We start from the raw sequence: 17,148 nt of genomic DNA on the forward strand, positions 1-17,148 counted from the left end.
AAGGAAGGAGCTCTCCAGGGGCATCTAAAGATTCAGGTAGTGGCAGGTACTTGAAAGCAATGGCAGATGACAGACCAACTGGGGCTATTTTATGCTGCCAGAAAGGAGGAAAGCAGCTTCAGGATATGCAGTGTAATGAGCCAGTACTCTCAGGCCTAGAATATTATGAGGATGGAAAGCATTTTAAACTCAAGAATCAGATATCTGGGGTTCCAAAAGGTAAGCAGGTTTACCAACTGGGAAAATGGCTGGGACTTGGTATGCTTGAGCTATACATATTTCAGTAGAGCAGAGACACCCAGCTACCACATTTTGCACTTCCCATTTTAGTGGCATACCAGGGTTCCAAGTTTAATGCACAACATCTGTGCTTCATAGGAGAAGGAGCCAAGTGTTGGGTGATGTCCCATTGGTTAGCTATATGCAGAAACCAAAACATCATGTGTGTGGAGTGGAATTTACACTTGCAGCACTCTAAGCAAACTCAGTCTTCTCAGCAAACTGAAGGCCAGTTAGTACAGGAAAAACTATAAATTGGGCAAATATATTTTTATTAGTTTCATGTGTAGTCAGTTGTTGTATAAATGACCCAGTACTTCAAAATCAGGTTCCTGAGTGCATTTTGCACTCTAGAGAGGTAAGAAACCGGCCCTTTCTGCTCTTCTCCTCCAGAGGTAAAGAAATTATACAACCACAGCTTAATTCTGCAGAGGGCTTTACACTTCAGTTTTACAGCATCGCCTCCAACCCAAAAGCCTAGAATAATGCTTAACATCCATGAACATATGGTGCCTGCCTAATGACAGCATTAATTCACTCAGTCCTTCATGTATTTATCCACCATACATGGACGGATCACCTTTGGGTGGCCAGCACTATGCTAGTCGCAATGCTATCCTATGCTAAGTGAAAGACACTTGCATTCAAATTTCAACCTACATCAGAATTCAGCAGCAAATGCAAATATTGACCGAAGTATCAACCATTGTAAATATGAAGTAAATATTTTACAATCTTCTAATGTGTTATTAACTCTTTGTTTGCAGTATCTGTGGGATATGAATATGAGACATGCCCTGACTTTATTCTGTGGGAACAAAGGACAGTTGTTTTACAAGGTTTTGAGATGGATGCCTCTAACCTAGGAGGCTGGTCCTTGAATAAGCATCACATTTTGAATCCTCAAAGTGGTAAGTAGCTTTTAAAATTATTTTTATCAATACTGTTTTCCTAATGCAAATACATATCCATTCATTGCAGAAAATTTGGAAAACTTACCTGTGAGAACACCACTTAGAGATGACCACATTAGTACATCTCCTTTCAACTACATTAATCTAATTTTGAATCAGTATTATTGGGATGAGAAGCAGAGCACTCTTATCTTTAATCCATCCCTTCTTTGGACCATTTTTTTTTTCTTGCCATCAGTTCCTCCTAGTTTGTAATTTAAAGGTTAAATAAATCAGCAGAGACCACAGGTACTCTCTGAGCCCGTGCTTTTTCCAGACAAAGTGATTTTGCTATCCTGGTTATAAATCCTTCATCCAAGTTCCTTCACCTTTCTTTGTATCCTGCGGGAAACAGTCATGGGTGTTTCCATCTAGCTTTCCTCTGCATACCTACTAGTAAGTTTTCACTGTGGAATCATATTTCTTTTCATCTAAAAAGGCAGATTCTACTGAAGCTGTAGTAGGACACGTATTTGAATTCTTTTTTCAAAATGATGGATGAAAAGTATTGAGGGAGCTATACTCTTCTATCACCATCCTTGTATACAGCCTGCTTGGCTAAGACCAGGCCATCTTGTAAGCCATGATCAAGACTAAGAGATCCATTTTATAATCACACCCACAATCTTCCTTGGCACCATAGTTGAATCAGCAATGTCAACGAGCCTCTAGGCTAGGAGATTTTGATTGGCAAAACTAACCAATTTTGCTTCAACCATGGGACTCTGACAGTGAATGGGTCTCTTGCCATATGCCCCCATTAGACCTTCTTCCCTGCTCAAGGAAGATTCCAAATTCCATTTCAAAAAAAATTTTTAAGAGCAAAGACTCAAGCACAGATATAAAATGTCACCTTTTTTTTTCTATTGTCAAAAGGAAAGCCACAGTTTTAAAAGTACAAAAATGAAAGGGCAGATGCCACTTATTAAATTATTAGGTTTTTTTGTTTTGATTTGAAAGAGTTTGACATTTTAAGCAGCCGTTTCTTTTCCACTCACTTTTATTGGCTTGTATGGATTGTCTCTTTCAAATGCCTGTCATTGACATTAAACACAAAGTGGGAAATGACCTCAATCGAGCCAGCCCCCAGCTGTGTGCTCCCAGTCCTGTATCCTTTTACCATTTGCTTCACACAGACTTAAAAAGTTCAGAACAGAGGGGAGCCATTCAGAAAGTTGGCTCTGGGGGCCCCCTGATTTCCACAAATGTGTTCTCTCCACCCCTAATTCACCAGTAATTAGTTTTTAGGTACTAGATACCAAGTTATTTTTGAGAATTTTTTAGACAGCTTTATTGGAGTTTAATTTATACACCATAAATTTCACCCATGTTAAGTGTACACTTCAATGATTTCTAGTAAACTCTTAGTTGTGCAACCATCACCACAACCCAGTTTGAGAATATTTTTATCACCCCAGAAAGATCTCTTGTAATCACCTGCAGACCTGCAGCTCCAATAAATCTGCTGTGTCTACCTTTCTGAGCCTTTTATTCTAAGAAAGAAGCTTTATTTTGGATATTTTAAAAAGGAACAGTTGTACATTTTACATCTCATTTGTAAATGCATTGTATTTTTGACCAAGAGCTGGTCACATGTGCCAGGAAATGTCTCTGAAGCCAGCTCTGCCACTGCCTTTCAGCCTGACCTTGGACACGAACACCTCTCTTAGGATGATTTTGAGAGCTAAATCCCACCCACAAAAGCAGTTTTGAAGCAGGAGTGATAAGTGTGATGGAGCAGCCTTGGGAAGACCAATTTAGAAAGCAATGCTCTTTCCCCCTCCGGTCAGACAGTCTTTTGTGACTGATTAAGGCAAGAGTGACATTTTTCCAAATTCCCCCACTCCACTTCTCTCTGGGAAAAAAGCCTGTCTCTTTAGGTATCCCACTTTTTTGATCTGAGACAGATAGCAGATTAGAAACAAGAATCTGTCTTCCCCCAATTTCCTCTCACTGGTTAAAAAGACACCTGTAATTAGATTGGATGCCTGCTGCCATTCTATTCTTCCGTTTTTCTTTCTCCAATCATTATGCAGTGGGTAGTTTCTAGTAGGCAGTGTTTTCAGACCATTTGTCCTCTCAGTTGCAGCAATTATACTTACCTGACAATTAACCAGTGCTTGTGGAGAATTGTTTCCAAATACTAAGCTTTATGTATATATAGATCATTTCTACTTTCACTGAGATAAATACACCAGGAACTTGAATTTTTCAATATCATTCCTTCAAAATATGTCTTCTAAGTGATTGTAGAGAGTGTACATTCATTCCTTTAAAAAATTAGTTCTTTAAAATTATGAGAAAAATGTGCACTTGAATCACCTGTTACAGAGCTAAGCTATTTGTTTTATGGGTCTTTTTTTTTTTTTTTTTTTTTTTTTTTTTTTTCTAAAATTGTCTCTTATGTCCTCTAGCATTTTCTGCCAGTTGATTTTTAAAAATTATTAGAAGGAACAATCCAGGGTACTAATTGGGTATTGTCATCTGTCTGAAATGGATAAAGAATTTCCTTTAACTTAGCCTTTAAGATAGGCCAGTAGTTTGTCGACAAATGGTTTTATTGGGAGGGGAAGTAAATTTCCATTGATCACACTGGCATATCTCCCAGTTTGTGTTTATATCCTCTCAGTCAAATACTAAGAGAAATATGTATTGTGCCCCTTGTTGTTCATAAGTCTGAAAAATGATTTATTCTTTGAAATCAGAATAAAGCACCACCCACTGGCTTCCAAGGGGAATTTTCATCTCAGACTTATTTATAAGCTTCAAAAGAAGTTCTGAGCAAGGTAGCAGGAGAGTATGAGTGGTGGGTTTAAGAGTGTGCTTACCTTATTACACAGCAGACTTGGCTTTTTGCAAGAGAAAAGGAAAACTTAGGGGAGAAAATGTGCAGTAGGGGAGAAAATGTGAGGTTTTGTTGTTGCCTGTAAACCAGTCACCCAATCCTTAGCAGGAAGTTAGCCTTCACATAAATAATATGTATTGTCCTGGGATCATTTGATTCCGTTTTCCAAATGAGCATGTGTGGCAGAATAAACTGGAAGGGAGGCAGCAGTAATTGATCAAGATTTCCAGGAACATAAACAAAATATTTTCCAAGCAACCTTTTGCAAAAGAATCGGTGTTAAATCATCATTGCTAGATGGTATGCCCTGGTTCTATGTAATGGAAGGTTAAACAGATTCTTGAAACAACAAAAATACCCTTCAAAATGATCTATTTTTCCAGGGCAATACAGAAGGGGTTCACCCATTTTTGTTTTGATTGCTTCAGCTTTAAACAGGAATGGTAATTTCAGTACACGGGCACTTTAGTACCTTGCATGAAAGCAAGACATCAATTGTTGAGATGTAATCAGAAAGTACATTGCCTTATGTTTTATTTCCTTTAATCATTCTTCTTCTTTGATGGAGTGCTGGGCTTTCTAATAGAAAAGGGGAGTTTTAGAATTGCAGGCTTAGAAGAATGGTTCAGAATAGCCATCTTTAGTTTTTAAATTGCCAGGAGCCTGGTAATAACATGTCATTTTGAGGGTAATTGTTAACTATACCGTTATATTGATATAAAAAAATGGAGATCTACCTGCGAAAATAAATGTTAATAGCAAATCTGGTATTTCCAAGCCAATAATTGGAAAGACTTCTGAATGATATACCCTATAGTGCATTGCTGAAATACTGATATGCTAAACAGTGGTTTTCTCATTTATTAAAGAACATACCATAGTCTCATTGGAAAGATATCCAGTTAGCAATCATCAGGAGATTTCTTTTCAATGATGTGCAACTGTCATTCCGGTTCTTATTCCTGCCCCTCATCCCACCAATTCATTTAAATTGCAATATCAATCACACTGCAATTAAATGCTTTTTTAGGGAAATGAAATTTAGTCTTATTAATCTTACTTAATTAACTATTCCAAATCTTAAGAAATTTCTTTACTACCTAGTAAAGGTATTAATAAAATAATAAGCAAGTAGTGATCCTCAAGATAGCTCATAGTTCTGCAGTAAAAGACCAATTTGTTGGTGGCATAAAGTCAAAGCTGCTCCTGTAAATTATAGATTGAAAAAGTAGTCAGAAATTATCCTGAGAGGGAAAGCAAAAGTACCTAAATCTGAAATCCAAAGACTTTGTGATGGATACAATTTCGGTGTCCTTAAGGCTTCTTCTAAGTATATATTGGTGCCATGGTATTATGCATGTTTTACCCTCATTTATTTTTGCCAGCTGTGTTCCCATCACGGAAGTAATCAATGGTTTGTATTGTAGGATCGTGGGACCAAAAGTTGGAAGAAAACTGAGGGAGACATTTCTGGAGATGTTTAGGGAAGATAACAGGCAGTCTGAGGAGATAAATAGCAGGGGGCATGGGAGAAACAATAAGACTGTACAGTGTACCTGCATTCATTAATTTGCTGTCAGTTACCTCCGTCTGACACGTTGGCATGTCTTCTTGCAACCTGGATGCTTTACCTGCCCGAACTCATTCTAGGCTGACTTGAGCTATTTAGCACAGCAGTACTTGTTTCTTGGATTTTCTGCCCAGGATCAGCAGGTTTGCAAAATCATTGGGATTTGGACAAGGAAGCTACAAGGGACTCAAAGCCTATTTTCAGCATTTACTGAGCATTTATAATGACTTGGCCACAGGGATCAGCATTAAAATACAGAAAGGAGTAAGACAGAGGGTCTGCCTTTAAGAAGTTCATTCATGTTCTAATGGGAAAGATAAGAGAAGTAATGAAAACTGTGCCATACAATGTGGTGTTATAATAGAGATACGGAAAACAAACTATGGGCACACAGAGGAGGGAGAAACTAGCTCTGTCTGCATAAAGCATTGGGAAAGATTTGAGCTGAGCTTTGAAGGATGGGGGGGGGGTTCCCCAGGCAGACAAAATGAGAAGGGCATTCAGGATAGAGGGAATAGCATGTACCAAAGTAGAAAGGAATGAAATTATGTGGAAGTAACTAATACTTTGCTATAGCTAGAACTCAGAATACAGTGAGAACGTGATAAGAACAGAAACTGAAAAAATAGGCAAGGGCCCATCATGCAGGATTTTATATCCCTTAACAGTAAGGAATGTGCCCCTTATCCTACATGGGATATGGACAGCAAAGGTATGCTACCAAACTAAAAACTATAGGGAATATGAGGAGCATTGAAAGGTTTTAAGCCACAGACTGAAATACTGTCTATGGCAAGAATGTGTACCGTGGTTTGGAGATGGGTATGTGTGGAGACCAGGAGGCCAAGAAGTTAAGAAAAATTGAAGCAAAGCAGTAATAATAGGAATGGAAAAGAAGAAACTGCTTTCAACAGATATTAGGAAATAGACTCAATGGAAATTAGTAATTAGTTAGGTTTAGGGAATAAGAAGAAAAGAAGAGCGAGGGTGATGCCCACATTTCCAATTTAGGTAACTGAACACATGGTGACACCACTCACGAGGTAAGTGGAAACATGGGAGGTCTGCAGGGTTTGGTGGGGGGACGTGCAGAAAAATAGTTTCATTTTCAACTTTTTGAGTTTGAGGTACCCATAGAGAATCCAAGTAAAGCAGTCTAGCAGGAAATTACATGTTAGGTGAGAACTCTACACAGGACAGAACTTCAGCATATAGTCGTGGGAATCAAAGCTGTGAGTATGGATGAGATTGCCCAAACAGACTGATGGCAAAGCATTGCAATCAGTCGCTATCTCTATTTCCTGAATTGATGATAGTGAGATATGGTCCAAAAAAGTGGAACATTCAAGTCCTTTTAGATCTTTGAAGTGCATTTTAGCAGTGGGGTTTCTTCTCTTTTCGCAGAATTAGATTACGTTCCTGATTGTGTTTTGCTAAGGTGAATATTAAAATGTACTGATATTCTCTTTTCAGGAACCGGTTGCATAGTGAGGGTAATTTTCAGTCAGAAGAGTATGTGACAGGAATCAGGGGAAAGCCAGCTAGAGATGAAAAATTAGCCACAGATAGCTTGCAGAGTCCAGAGTGAACAGGAGTTCATTAAAAGTTAGTCATCCAAAGCTCTATTGAGGCATTTATAATTGGCATTAAAGGACTGGTTATACTGTCCCACTTGACAGATGGTCAAACCAAGGCAAAGCATTATGCTGTTATTTGTTGTGGTTATGCAGTTAAATAAAACCAGGGGCAATGTATTTCACCCTTGAGTTCTGTTATGCCAGGCCAAAACTCCTTCCTGCTCGGAACAATGAAAAAGAAATTAAAATGTTATTGAGATTATTGTGTGGTAATTGCTTTTTTTTTTTATCTTCTTTCCTTTTTTTCTCTTGGGTCTAGGAATCATACATAAAGGGAATGGAGAAAACATGTTCATTTCTCAGCAGCCCCCAGTCATATCAACCATAATGGGTAATGGACACCAAAGGAGCGTTGCCTGCACCAACTGCAATGGCCCAGCCCACAACAACAAGCTCTTTGCTCCTGTAGCCTTAGCTTCTGGCCCTGATGGCAGTGTGTATGTTGGTGACTTCAACTTTGTAAGACGAATATTTCCCTCAGGAAACTCCGTTAGTATTTTGGAATTAAGGTAAGTCTCCTCTAATCTCTGTTTGCTTAGCGGATAAAGAAAACAGCAAGACTAAGATAACGCGAAGAGACAAGGTATTGCCAGAGGAGCAGAGAGTGCAGTTGCCTATATTGTAGCACTGAGTTAAGATGCAGGAATAGGGACAAAGGTCAGCATGCTCGGTGCCATTGTTCTTCCTTGAAGAAATCTTTGAGCACTGTTTTGGAGAACCGGAAAAGGTTGACATTCCTGTATGTGTGGCTTCCCCTGTGTCTGTTGCAGTCATTGAGCTACATAGTACTTCCACAATCTCAGGTAAGTTACTTGCCTACTGGTAGTCACTACAAGGACTGATCAAAAACATTGACCCATTCTAGCAGGTAGAGTATTGCCAGATCCAAAAGGCCAAACTTTCTAAGTTCTCTAGATCCAATCATTTGAAGTGTTCATTTCATGAAGAAGGAAGAGGAAGTTTGTATTTGCATGGCATGATAAGGAAGAACTAATTCTTTACCCTTAAAATCTCTATTTCATGATGATTAAAGCATTCATCTTTAGATTTTTCTCAATCTGTTCTATGAATTTTCTTGGTAGTACATAGTATTTTGACATCTTTTGTAAGGAATTATACCTTTTGGTATTCCAGATTCTGAAGTTATACAAAGATTGCAATTAAATAGACCATGGTTTAATCAGCTTACTTCTTTTCTTTCTGAAGCTATAAGACACAGATACATATCCTCTGGAGTCCTAGAAAAGGGAAGCATTCACTCCCATCTCATTAGGGATAAACAAACCTGTTTCCTCTCCCCTGGGTAAATTGGTAGAGCCTTCCTTTTAATTGGTTATGACAGCTTTATCCCTGACACATACCTCTGGAACTTAAAGCTAAAGGTTTCTCTATATTCCAGAAGATTTTGATGTCATCCTATGAGCTATTCCATAAAACAATTCTTGCCTCAGGAATCTCTCCAATAATGTGAACAATAATGACTGGGAGATCAGAGACATTGATAGAGCATCCTGTATGTACAGAATACTGTCAAGGCCAAGGCCATTCAAAGTATACAAAAAGTCTGGTCATTATCATGGGACACTTTAATTCAATTCACACAAACATAAAATTTGAATACATAGAGCATTTCTTGCAATGTTTCAGATTTTCTTACTTGCTTTAGAATCTACCTCTCTTTTCTCAGACTGAGTTATTCCTTCACACCTAGCTGGGGAAATGTAGTCCCAAGCCCCTATCCATTTTTCACATTAATTCATTCCAGTTTTAGTACATTTCTTAATTATAATAGCAAACGCTGTCATAGAGAAGAAAGCTGTTAAATCCCTTGGCTAATAAAAAAAATTGACTATAAAGTTAAGACTTTATAAAGACAAAGCACATCCAGAGAGTCTAGAGAGGTACTAATTCATAGCACCCTACCTTTGTCAAATGTTTATGTACTGCAGGATGTCACACCTCACAGATACTGCCATTTCTAGCAGTATATCTCTTTGGGCACCAATTTACTGGAAAGTCAACAGTAAGGCCAAGATGGTTATATGCTTAGACTTGAAAATGATTTATACAACATGCTTCATTATTTCTGAAACACTAGGGATTTTCTCTCTATGTGATGCCAAACATGGATGGGGGCACTGACAATTCATTAAACATCTGCACATTTCCAGTCATGCAGATATTAACTGTCAGGTAGTGGTCTTGTCTGGTTGAGCCTATATAGTTAGCCCTACAAAACCTATATAGCGGGAACCAGCAGATGGGATGGTGGTTTAGGCACTGGACTCCCATGAGGCCAACCATGATTCGAGACCCAGACCTGGCTGCTTGCTTTCTCACTTTCCTTCTCTATGTATGTGTGTCTCTCTCTGGTAAGTGTACATACTCCATAGCAAATTAAAAAATAATAATAACAATAAATAAAATTAAATAAATAATTCTTTTTAAAAAAAACCTATATAGCTAGCTTCTACATAACTGACTCAAAGGTAAAACAGCGAAAATATCTATAAAAATAAAACAAAACAAAATATTAATTGTTAAAAACTCCAGCTATTTTAAGTCCTTTCCTTTGAAATTTAAATGCAAAATTATCTATAAAAATAAAACAAAATATTAATATGTTAAAAAAACTCCAAATGAATTTCCCATTGTGAATACACAGCATATCAGTCCATTTAGTATGCTGTAATGGTACACAGTGATTGAATGTAATAAATAAATAAATGACTCCAGCCAGTTTAAGTTCTTTCCTTTGAAATATAAATGCAAAATTACCTAAGGTAGAGCAATTGTCATTCATTGATGAGATTCTCTTTTGGTCAAGCGTCCCTAACAGTTCACAAATTTGCATTTTAGTTCAAAGTATCTTATGACCCTTAACACAAAGTCATTTGAAGTGTAAGATAGAATAATTTGGATCCTAATTGCAAACAGATTTTCTCAATATAAAGAAAGATTTGTTTCTGACAGTTTGAACTATTGCCCAATGCTTCTGTTCATTCTTACTCCAGAATACTGTTTTCTCTCATTGTCATGGCTATTCACACACATAGTCATGCACACACCATGAGCTCACACACCCAGGCTCTCCCACTAAATCCAAATCTCCCTAACTGGCTTTCTGAGCTTAGATCCTTTAGATCAGTTCTTCCTAACTTATTTTTTTCATGGTTAGCCTCAGACTCCTTTGAGAATCTATTATAGGCTATGAACCCTCTCTCTAGAAGAAACACATCACACAAAATTGCACATGTGATTTTAGAACTCACATTTTTTACATCTTTCCCCTCTTGACAAACTCCTGGTCCCCACCAGTGACCTGTCCCGATAGATGAAGCCCTTTGATAGACTCATGGTTAGGTTCAAGGAGAACAGTGTTCTCTCTCCTTTATTCCAACACTCCTCTGGCTATCAGAGGGATAAGTTGACTGAATATACATAATCATTTTGATCTAATTGACAGGTAACCCTCTGTGTAACTGCAGTCAAAAATATCAAACTTGTTTATGTCAGCACACATTAGGTTTCATGTTTCCTCAGAAACTAATAAAGTTCTTATTAGTCTCACTATTTTTTTTAAAAAAAGCTTCAATTCTGATCAGTAGCCTATATGTGTACATTTAATCACTCACATATAATTGGTGGATTTATGTATTTGACTTATAACTTTCCCAGATTTAAACATCCTGGGAGGAAATAAGTTGATTTAATACTGCTATGCTATCTTTTAAAAAAATAATTATTTAATTTTATTTATTATAATTTTTAAATATGCTATAGGGCATGTTTGCTCACCAGAGAGGGAGAGAAAGTGAAAAAGTGAGCTACCAAATCTGGGACTTGAACTGCAGTTGGCTATGTGGGAGTCCAGCATCTTAGCCACCACACCACCTGCTGACCCCATGCTATCTTAAGAACCATAATGCTCATTGAATTCTACTGTCGTTAAATAGAAACTTCCTTTTGTAGCAGTTGTTTTGTTAAACTCAGTTAAATTTCTCCCTGCTCTGTGTACATTAGTCATTTTACTTTGTTGAATCATCTGTTTCCTTAGAAACACAGACTAATATGGTCATTATGTTACTGGTTGCATTTAAATTTGTGAATGGAAGGGCAAAATTGTCAACAGGTTATTATAGAAAGAGAATGATCACAACCCTCTGTCACTTTTCTTCATTATCTAACTTTATTCTGTTCTTTACTTTCCTGTCTACAAAATTGACTTCAAATTTGTATTTGAGCATCTTCTCACATATATCATACAGTTTAACTTCTTTTGAGATCCACAGATATGTAGGTCTCAGCTCAAAGTTTGATGATTTTTTGGAAGGACATAAAGTTTGCCTCTAATGTATGCTTTTGTAGGTTTCCTTCTCTTCCATCCTTTTGTTTCATATTGGGCCACACTGAACAATTCCGGATGCCTCCAACATTTCAAAGATTGGAAATCTTCCTACCTCAGCCCTACTGATTCACACTGACCCCAGTTGGGCCTCTTTTATCTGATCTCAAAAATAACTATTGTCCTTGGTTGCCAATTATTTACTTTCTCTAGCTAGTCCACCTCTGGATGAACAGGAATGAAAGGAAAAGTCAGTAATATATTATTATGGAATTGTTCCAAGAGAAACAATATTATCTCTTATTTTTTAAGTCCAAAGTGCTCCTTTGTCTGTGTTCTCCAGATTATATCCACATATACACATCGTAGTGTTTCTTTGCATTGGTAGACTGAGGTAAGATAATAAAGAAGGAAAGCTTGTGAGATTATGCAATTAAACCTAAGAGAGCTTCAAAAATACATTCTCTAGAGACTTAGTTATTTAGTTTTTTTTTTGGGGGGGGGGCATTAGCCATAGGGTATGTGTGCTCACAGAGACAGTGAGAGAAAATCTGGGAGGGGGGGTCATGCTGCAATCCTTCCTCCTCCATTTTCTTCTCAGGATTTTGGGTACACATGAATGCATGCACACCCAGCATGAATTTCAAGCCACCAGGTACAGGACTTGAACTGTGGTCAGTCATGTGGAAGTTTAGCACCTTAAGCACCACACCACCTACTGTCCCCTTTACTCTGTGGATTTTTAAAAGAGACTGATTTCTATATGAGATTGTTCACATCTTGGTTTCCCTAGGGATTTGCTTCTCATATTAAATTATATATCAGGTTGTTGAAAAAGTAATGAGCTGTTTTCTATGCAAAAATGCTTCATGACTTTCCCAACAACCCTAAATACACACACACACACACATTAAAACATTAATGTAGCACAAAAGTGACATCACAGATTTGTGAGCTGGGCATTAGAAGGGTCTATAAAGGTCTAAGGTCCAACATTGTACCCAGTGCATGCCTGACAGTTTGTTGTCTCTACTTTGTGCAGTCACTTTCAATAGCAAGAAACTTAAATACCTCTCAAGACAGCCTGCTGCATCTTTGGACTGCTCTATTAGAAAATTCTTCTTTGTATTGAACCAAAATTTGCCTTCATGAGACATCCACTCAGTTATGGCAAATATTAGCATCTAAAGCAGCACAGAAGTCACTTCCCTCTTTTACCTGAAAAATTTTCATAAGTGTGAAGATTGCTGTCATAAGTTCTGGTGCTTTCTCTTCTTCACTCTAAGCATCCCCAAGTCCTTTAAGTATTTCTCATGGATTAGGACTTTGTTTCTCTCTCTTTCTTTCTTTCTTTCTTTCTTTCTTCTTTTCTTTCTTTCTTTCTTTCTTTCTTTCTTTCTTTCTTCTTCCTTCTTTCTTTCTTTCTCATTGATTATGGCCTCAGGGCCACTTTTAAGTTTTCTAAAACTAATGGATAGTTATATAAGTAAAAATAGGAGACACCATATTAAGTGTTTTGCAAGAATTCAAATATGTAATATCTTGATTGCTCCTCTCTCATCTTTTAATTTCACTATTCTATTAGAAAACACATCAAGCATGACTAGAAATGATTTATTCTTCATAAAAACCTCATGCTGCTATTGTTCAGCATTTTGTTACTCTCCAGATATTTATTTTGTCCTTCCCTTAAAAATGAAAGAGAGAAGAAAATAAGAGCCTGGTAAATGCTTCTTGGTACCTTGAGTAATTTGGACTCGACAAATGTCAATGTGACATGAAAATTTCTCTTGAGATTTTTTACTGTTTCTTTTCTAGTGACTGGTTAATATTTCTTACATTGTTCTCAGGACTTAACTCCTGTCATTGACTGAGAATGGAGTAGAACTGGAATAGAACCCATTTAGGGGCAGTTAGCATGCTGAGAGTCAGTGGAACTTGTAAAACGCTCTGCTGAAGAAAGAACTGGAACCTGGTTTTGAAAGCTCGGCAAATATCAGAAATGGCCACCATCCTCTTGTCAGCAGCCCTGGAGCTACAAATAATAGAAACATTACATGTAGATGTAATAGGTGGTTGTCTCCTCAGTTTGTTCTCATGTATTAGCAGTGGCACTTAAAGGCTCCCTCACCTCATCCAAATAAGTTTCACTGGCTTTCTACAGTGACCAAAATTTTCATTCTAAGAATTGTGTTCCTTTGAGTTGAAATACTGCATTGCTAAGTGTTCCCAATGCATCAACCTTTTTAGAATGACCCATCAAGCTAAAATCACCTATTAGTTCCTCAGCACGGATTCATTTATCAAATTGCTTTTCAAAGGGACTGCTAACTGAAAGCAGGACCCTAAAACACAAGACAGGTAAGTTGTGATCAGGGCAAAGGACAGAGCCAAACAAGGAAGGGCAGACGAAGGTTCCTGGAGTTGGAAGTTCTAAGAAGTCATTTATAAGCAGGAGTGGGAGCTCAGTGTTCAAAGGAAAAAGACTATGGAAAGATGAGCAGGGCAGGCAGTCCCTTCTTCAGTAACAAATGTTTCTATCTAAGAATAAGGAAAGAAGCTGAGAACAGCATGAAGAACAAGTGAAGAGTTGCAGCCATCAAAGAGCAGGCCAAACTCCCGTGATGCCAAGTCACTAAACAACAGCTCCAAAGTTGACATATTCCCTCTTTCCATCCCTCACCTCAAATATAAAAAGAACAGATGAGACATTATTCGATGTGAAGGAAACCAGACAGCAAAAGGAAAAATATTATACAAGTCTGTTGGTATGAAATATCCAGTATAGGCAAATCTTCAGAGACAGAGAGCAGATTTGTGCTTGCCTGGGGCTGAGGGGTGGGGGAGGGATGAGAAATGACTACCATTTAGGTATGGGGTTTCTTCATGGGCTGGTGGAAATGTTCTAGAATTGGAAGATGGTAATGGTTGCACTACTCTCTGACTGTACTGGCTACCACAACATAGTATGTTTTGGAAGGGTGGATTTTATAGTATGTAAATCATGTGTTGGTAATTTTCTTTTCAATTACAAAAGAATAGATGGCCCTTTTCATCATCTGTGTCCTGAGAAAACCAAAGATCAACTTACAGACCCTATCATAAGAAGCTGTCTTGCTCAAAAACGATTTACAATTCCATTCCGATGAGAAATGACTCCCATTTAGGTATGGGGTTTCTTCATGGGCTGGTGGAAATGTTCTAGAATTGGAAGATGGTAATGGTTGCACTACTCTCTGACTGTACTGGCTACCACAACATAGTATGTTTTGGAAGGGTGGATTTTATAGTATGTAAATCATGTGTTGGTAATTTTCTTTTCAATTACAAAAGAATAGATGGCCCTTTTCATCATCTGTGTCCTGAGAAAACCAAAGATCAACTTACAGACCCTATCATAAGAAGCTGTCTTGCTCAAAAACGATTTACAATTCCATTCCTTTCTCCTCCTAATTCATGGCAAGCTTCAAGCCAGTCAGTTGCCAAACAGTGATGCCTGATGGTAGGCCTCAGCCCTCATGAAGAGCTCCCACACTTGTACCTCCACATGTAGCCAGTTGCCAGCTACACAGCAGACCAAATTTGGTGTTGGCTCAAACCTAAATCCTTAACTAAAAGTAATTCTGAGACAGAACAAGGTCACACACTGGAAATAAATTCTGTCATTTTCACTTCCTCCCTCTGAGATGTTAATGAGAGGAGCTGCTCTGCATAATATGGGACATCTTTCCAAATTCACAGTGACATTATTGGCAGGATCAGAAGCAGCTGCAAGAAAGTCAAACCATCCCCCTCCTTGCTCCTTGCCATCACCTTAGAATTTCAAAACCCTTTGTAGGCACACAATGGTTCTGTACCATGAAAATCTGTTGTAGATGAAACCACATTTTAATGAAATCCTTCTAGTACTTTCACAAGTAAAATTCTTTCATGAGGATCAACTATGTTATAGTGATTAGGATCAGCTCAAACACACTCACCTATAAGTTAGAGGCCACAAAAACAAGCAAATATCTAGGCAAAGAAATGAAAAGGCATAAATGCCCAAGGCCAGATTTCTCATCAGAGCTCCTCATCCTTACTGGTTGACCTTTGTGCCAACCCACAGAACACCTACCCTTTTTTCTTCTTTTTTTTTTTTGGAGAGGTTTTTGCTATAGGGCGCGTGCGTTCACCTGAAAGACAGAGAGAGACAGAGAGAGAGAAAGCGAGAAATCACCCCCCAGGGGTATGGCCATACCGCAATCCATTCTCCTCCATTCTCTTAGGATCTTGGGCACACACACACACGCGCCTGACGTGAGTTTACGCCACCGGTCCAGGACTCAAACAGCGGTCAACTACATGGGAGTTCAGCGACATAGCCATTACGCTAACTGCTGGTCCCAGAACAGCTACCCTTTGGAGATGGGCCAGGGAAACAGAAAAGTCAATGGACTCCAACCCATGGCTCAACCAGTAAAATTCCAGGAAGGTTCATTGAAAAGAAAGTTGAATCTTCTGTAGCAGATAGCTTCAAAGAAATAATGTACCTTTTCTTCCTTCTTGACGTTTGAAAGAATAAGAACATTTTCTACTTTAGATATAAAGGTTTGTTATCTTCATGTTTTCAAATGACACAAGGGCGAGATATAAAAGGATTTTAAAATTAAAATGATTGTATTTCACAGATGATTATAGCCTTTTAATTCCTGGCAGACTTGACCCAAAGTCAGGCCTATATACAGACTGTGCCCCTGTGTGAGAAGCCTCATACAAGGTCCCATAGTAAATTCCCCTAGACTATACTCTGTGCTGAGAGGCTTACAGGTTAGGGGCCACCAAAGTGTTCTGCTTTTTCTATGTTTTGCCCACCTCAGTTGCCCCCCTTGGAGCCTGGATGGCTGGAAGATACAAGGCCCTGGTAGTTGATATACATTATGTTTTATTGAAGCTGTGTTGATGCAGCAACTTTGATGTCAGGAACAGTCTACCATGGTCTAAGAGAAAACCCTCATACTTTCAACTTGTAAAGAGATTTTTAAATGTTGTTAAGGAATATGCTCAACACATGTCTTTATCTTATCTCTGAGATAAGTGGCTAAGGGTCAGGATTGGGGTGCCTGTCATACTCATGACTTGATAATAAAACATAGTGCTTTTACATTTCAATAGGGTGGTGATAGCTATCAAAACAGAACATAGAATGGTCAAACCTGTTGCAGTGGCTGCTTCTTTAGCCTGGTGGTTCTTACACATTACTCTGCATCAGATTTGCCAGCTGAGTTTGTGAAAAAATAAAATTCCACACCCTACCCCACCTCAAGTTTCTGATTCAGTAGGGCTGGAAAGAGTCTCAGGAAACTGCATGCTCCAGAACTAAAGTGATTCTGATGCAGATGGTCCAGAGAGAACTTTTTGAAAAACTTTCTTAGAATTTTGTCCACCCAGCAGCAGCACATAAGATCACCTTGACACTATTTTAGGGGGAGAAGCCTGGAGGGTTTGGGTCAACTTTGGCTTGTACATCTGACTAAATG

General features: G+C 38.3%; 1 protein-coding gene across 1 annotated transcript in view; it reads left to right on the plus strand.

Annotated features, from left to right (window-relative positions):
• The window catches only part of TENM1 (teneurin transmembrane protein 1), a 659,425-nt gene that overhangs the window by 520,729 nt on the left and 121,548 nt on the right, over positions 1 to 17,148 (plus strand). The window contains 1 exon segment of the mRNA XM_027767184.1: positions 7,544 to 7,793. Within this exon segment, the coding sequence (XP_027622985.1) occupies positions 7,544 to 7,793 (250 nt within the window).

Source organism: Tupaia chinensis, unplaced genomic scaffold (assembly GCF_000334495.1).
Source record: "Tupaia chinensis unplaced genomic scaffold, TupChi_1.0 Scaffold143996_1, whole genome shotgun sequence".
NCBI lineage: Eukaryota > Metazoa > Chordata > Mammalia > Scandentia > Tupaiidae > Tupaia > Tupaia belangeri.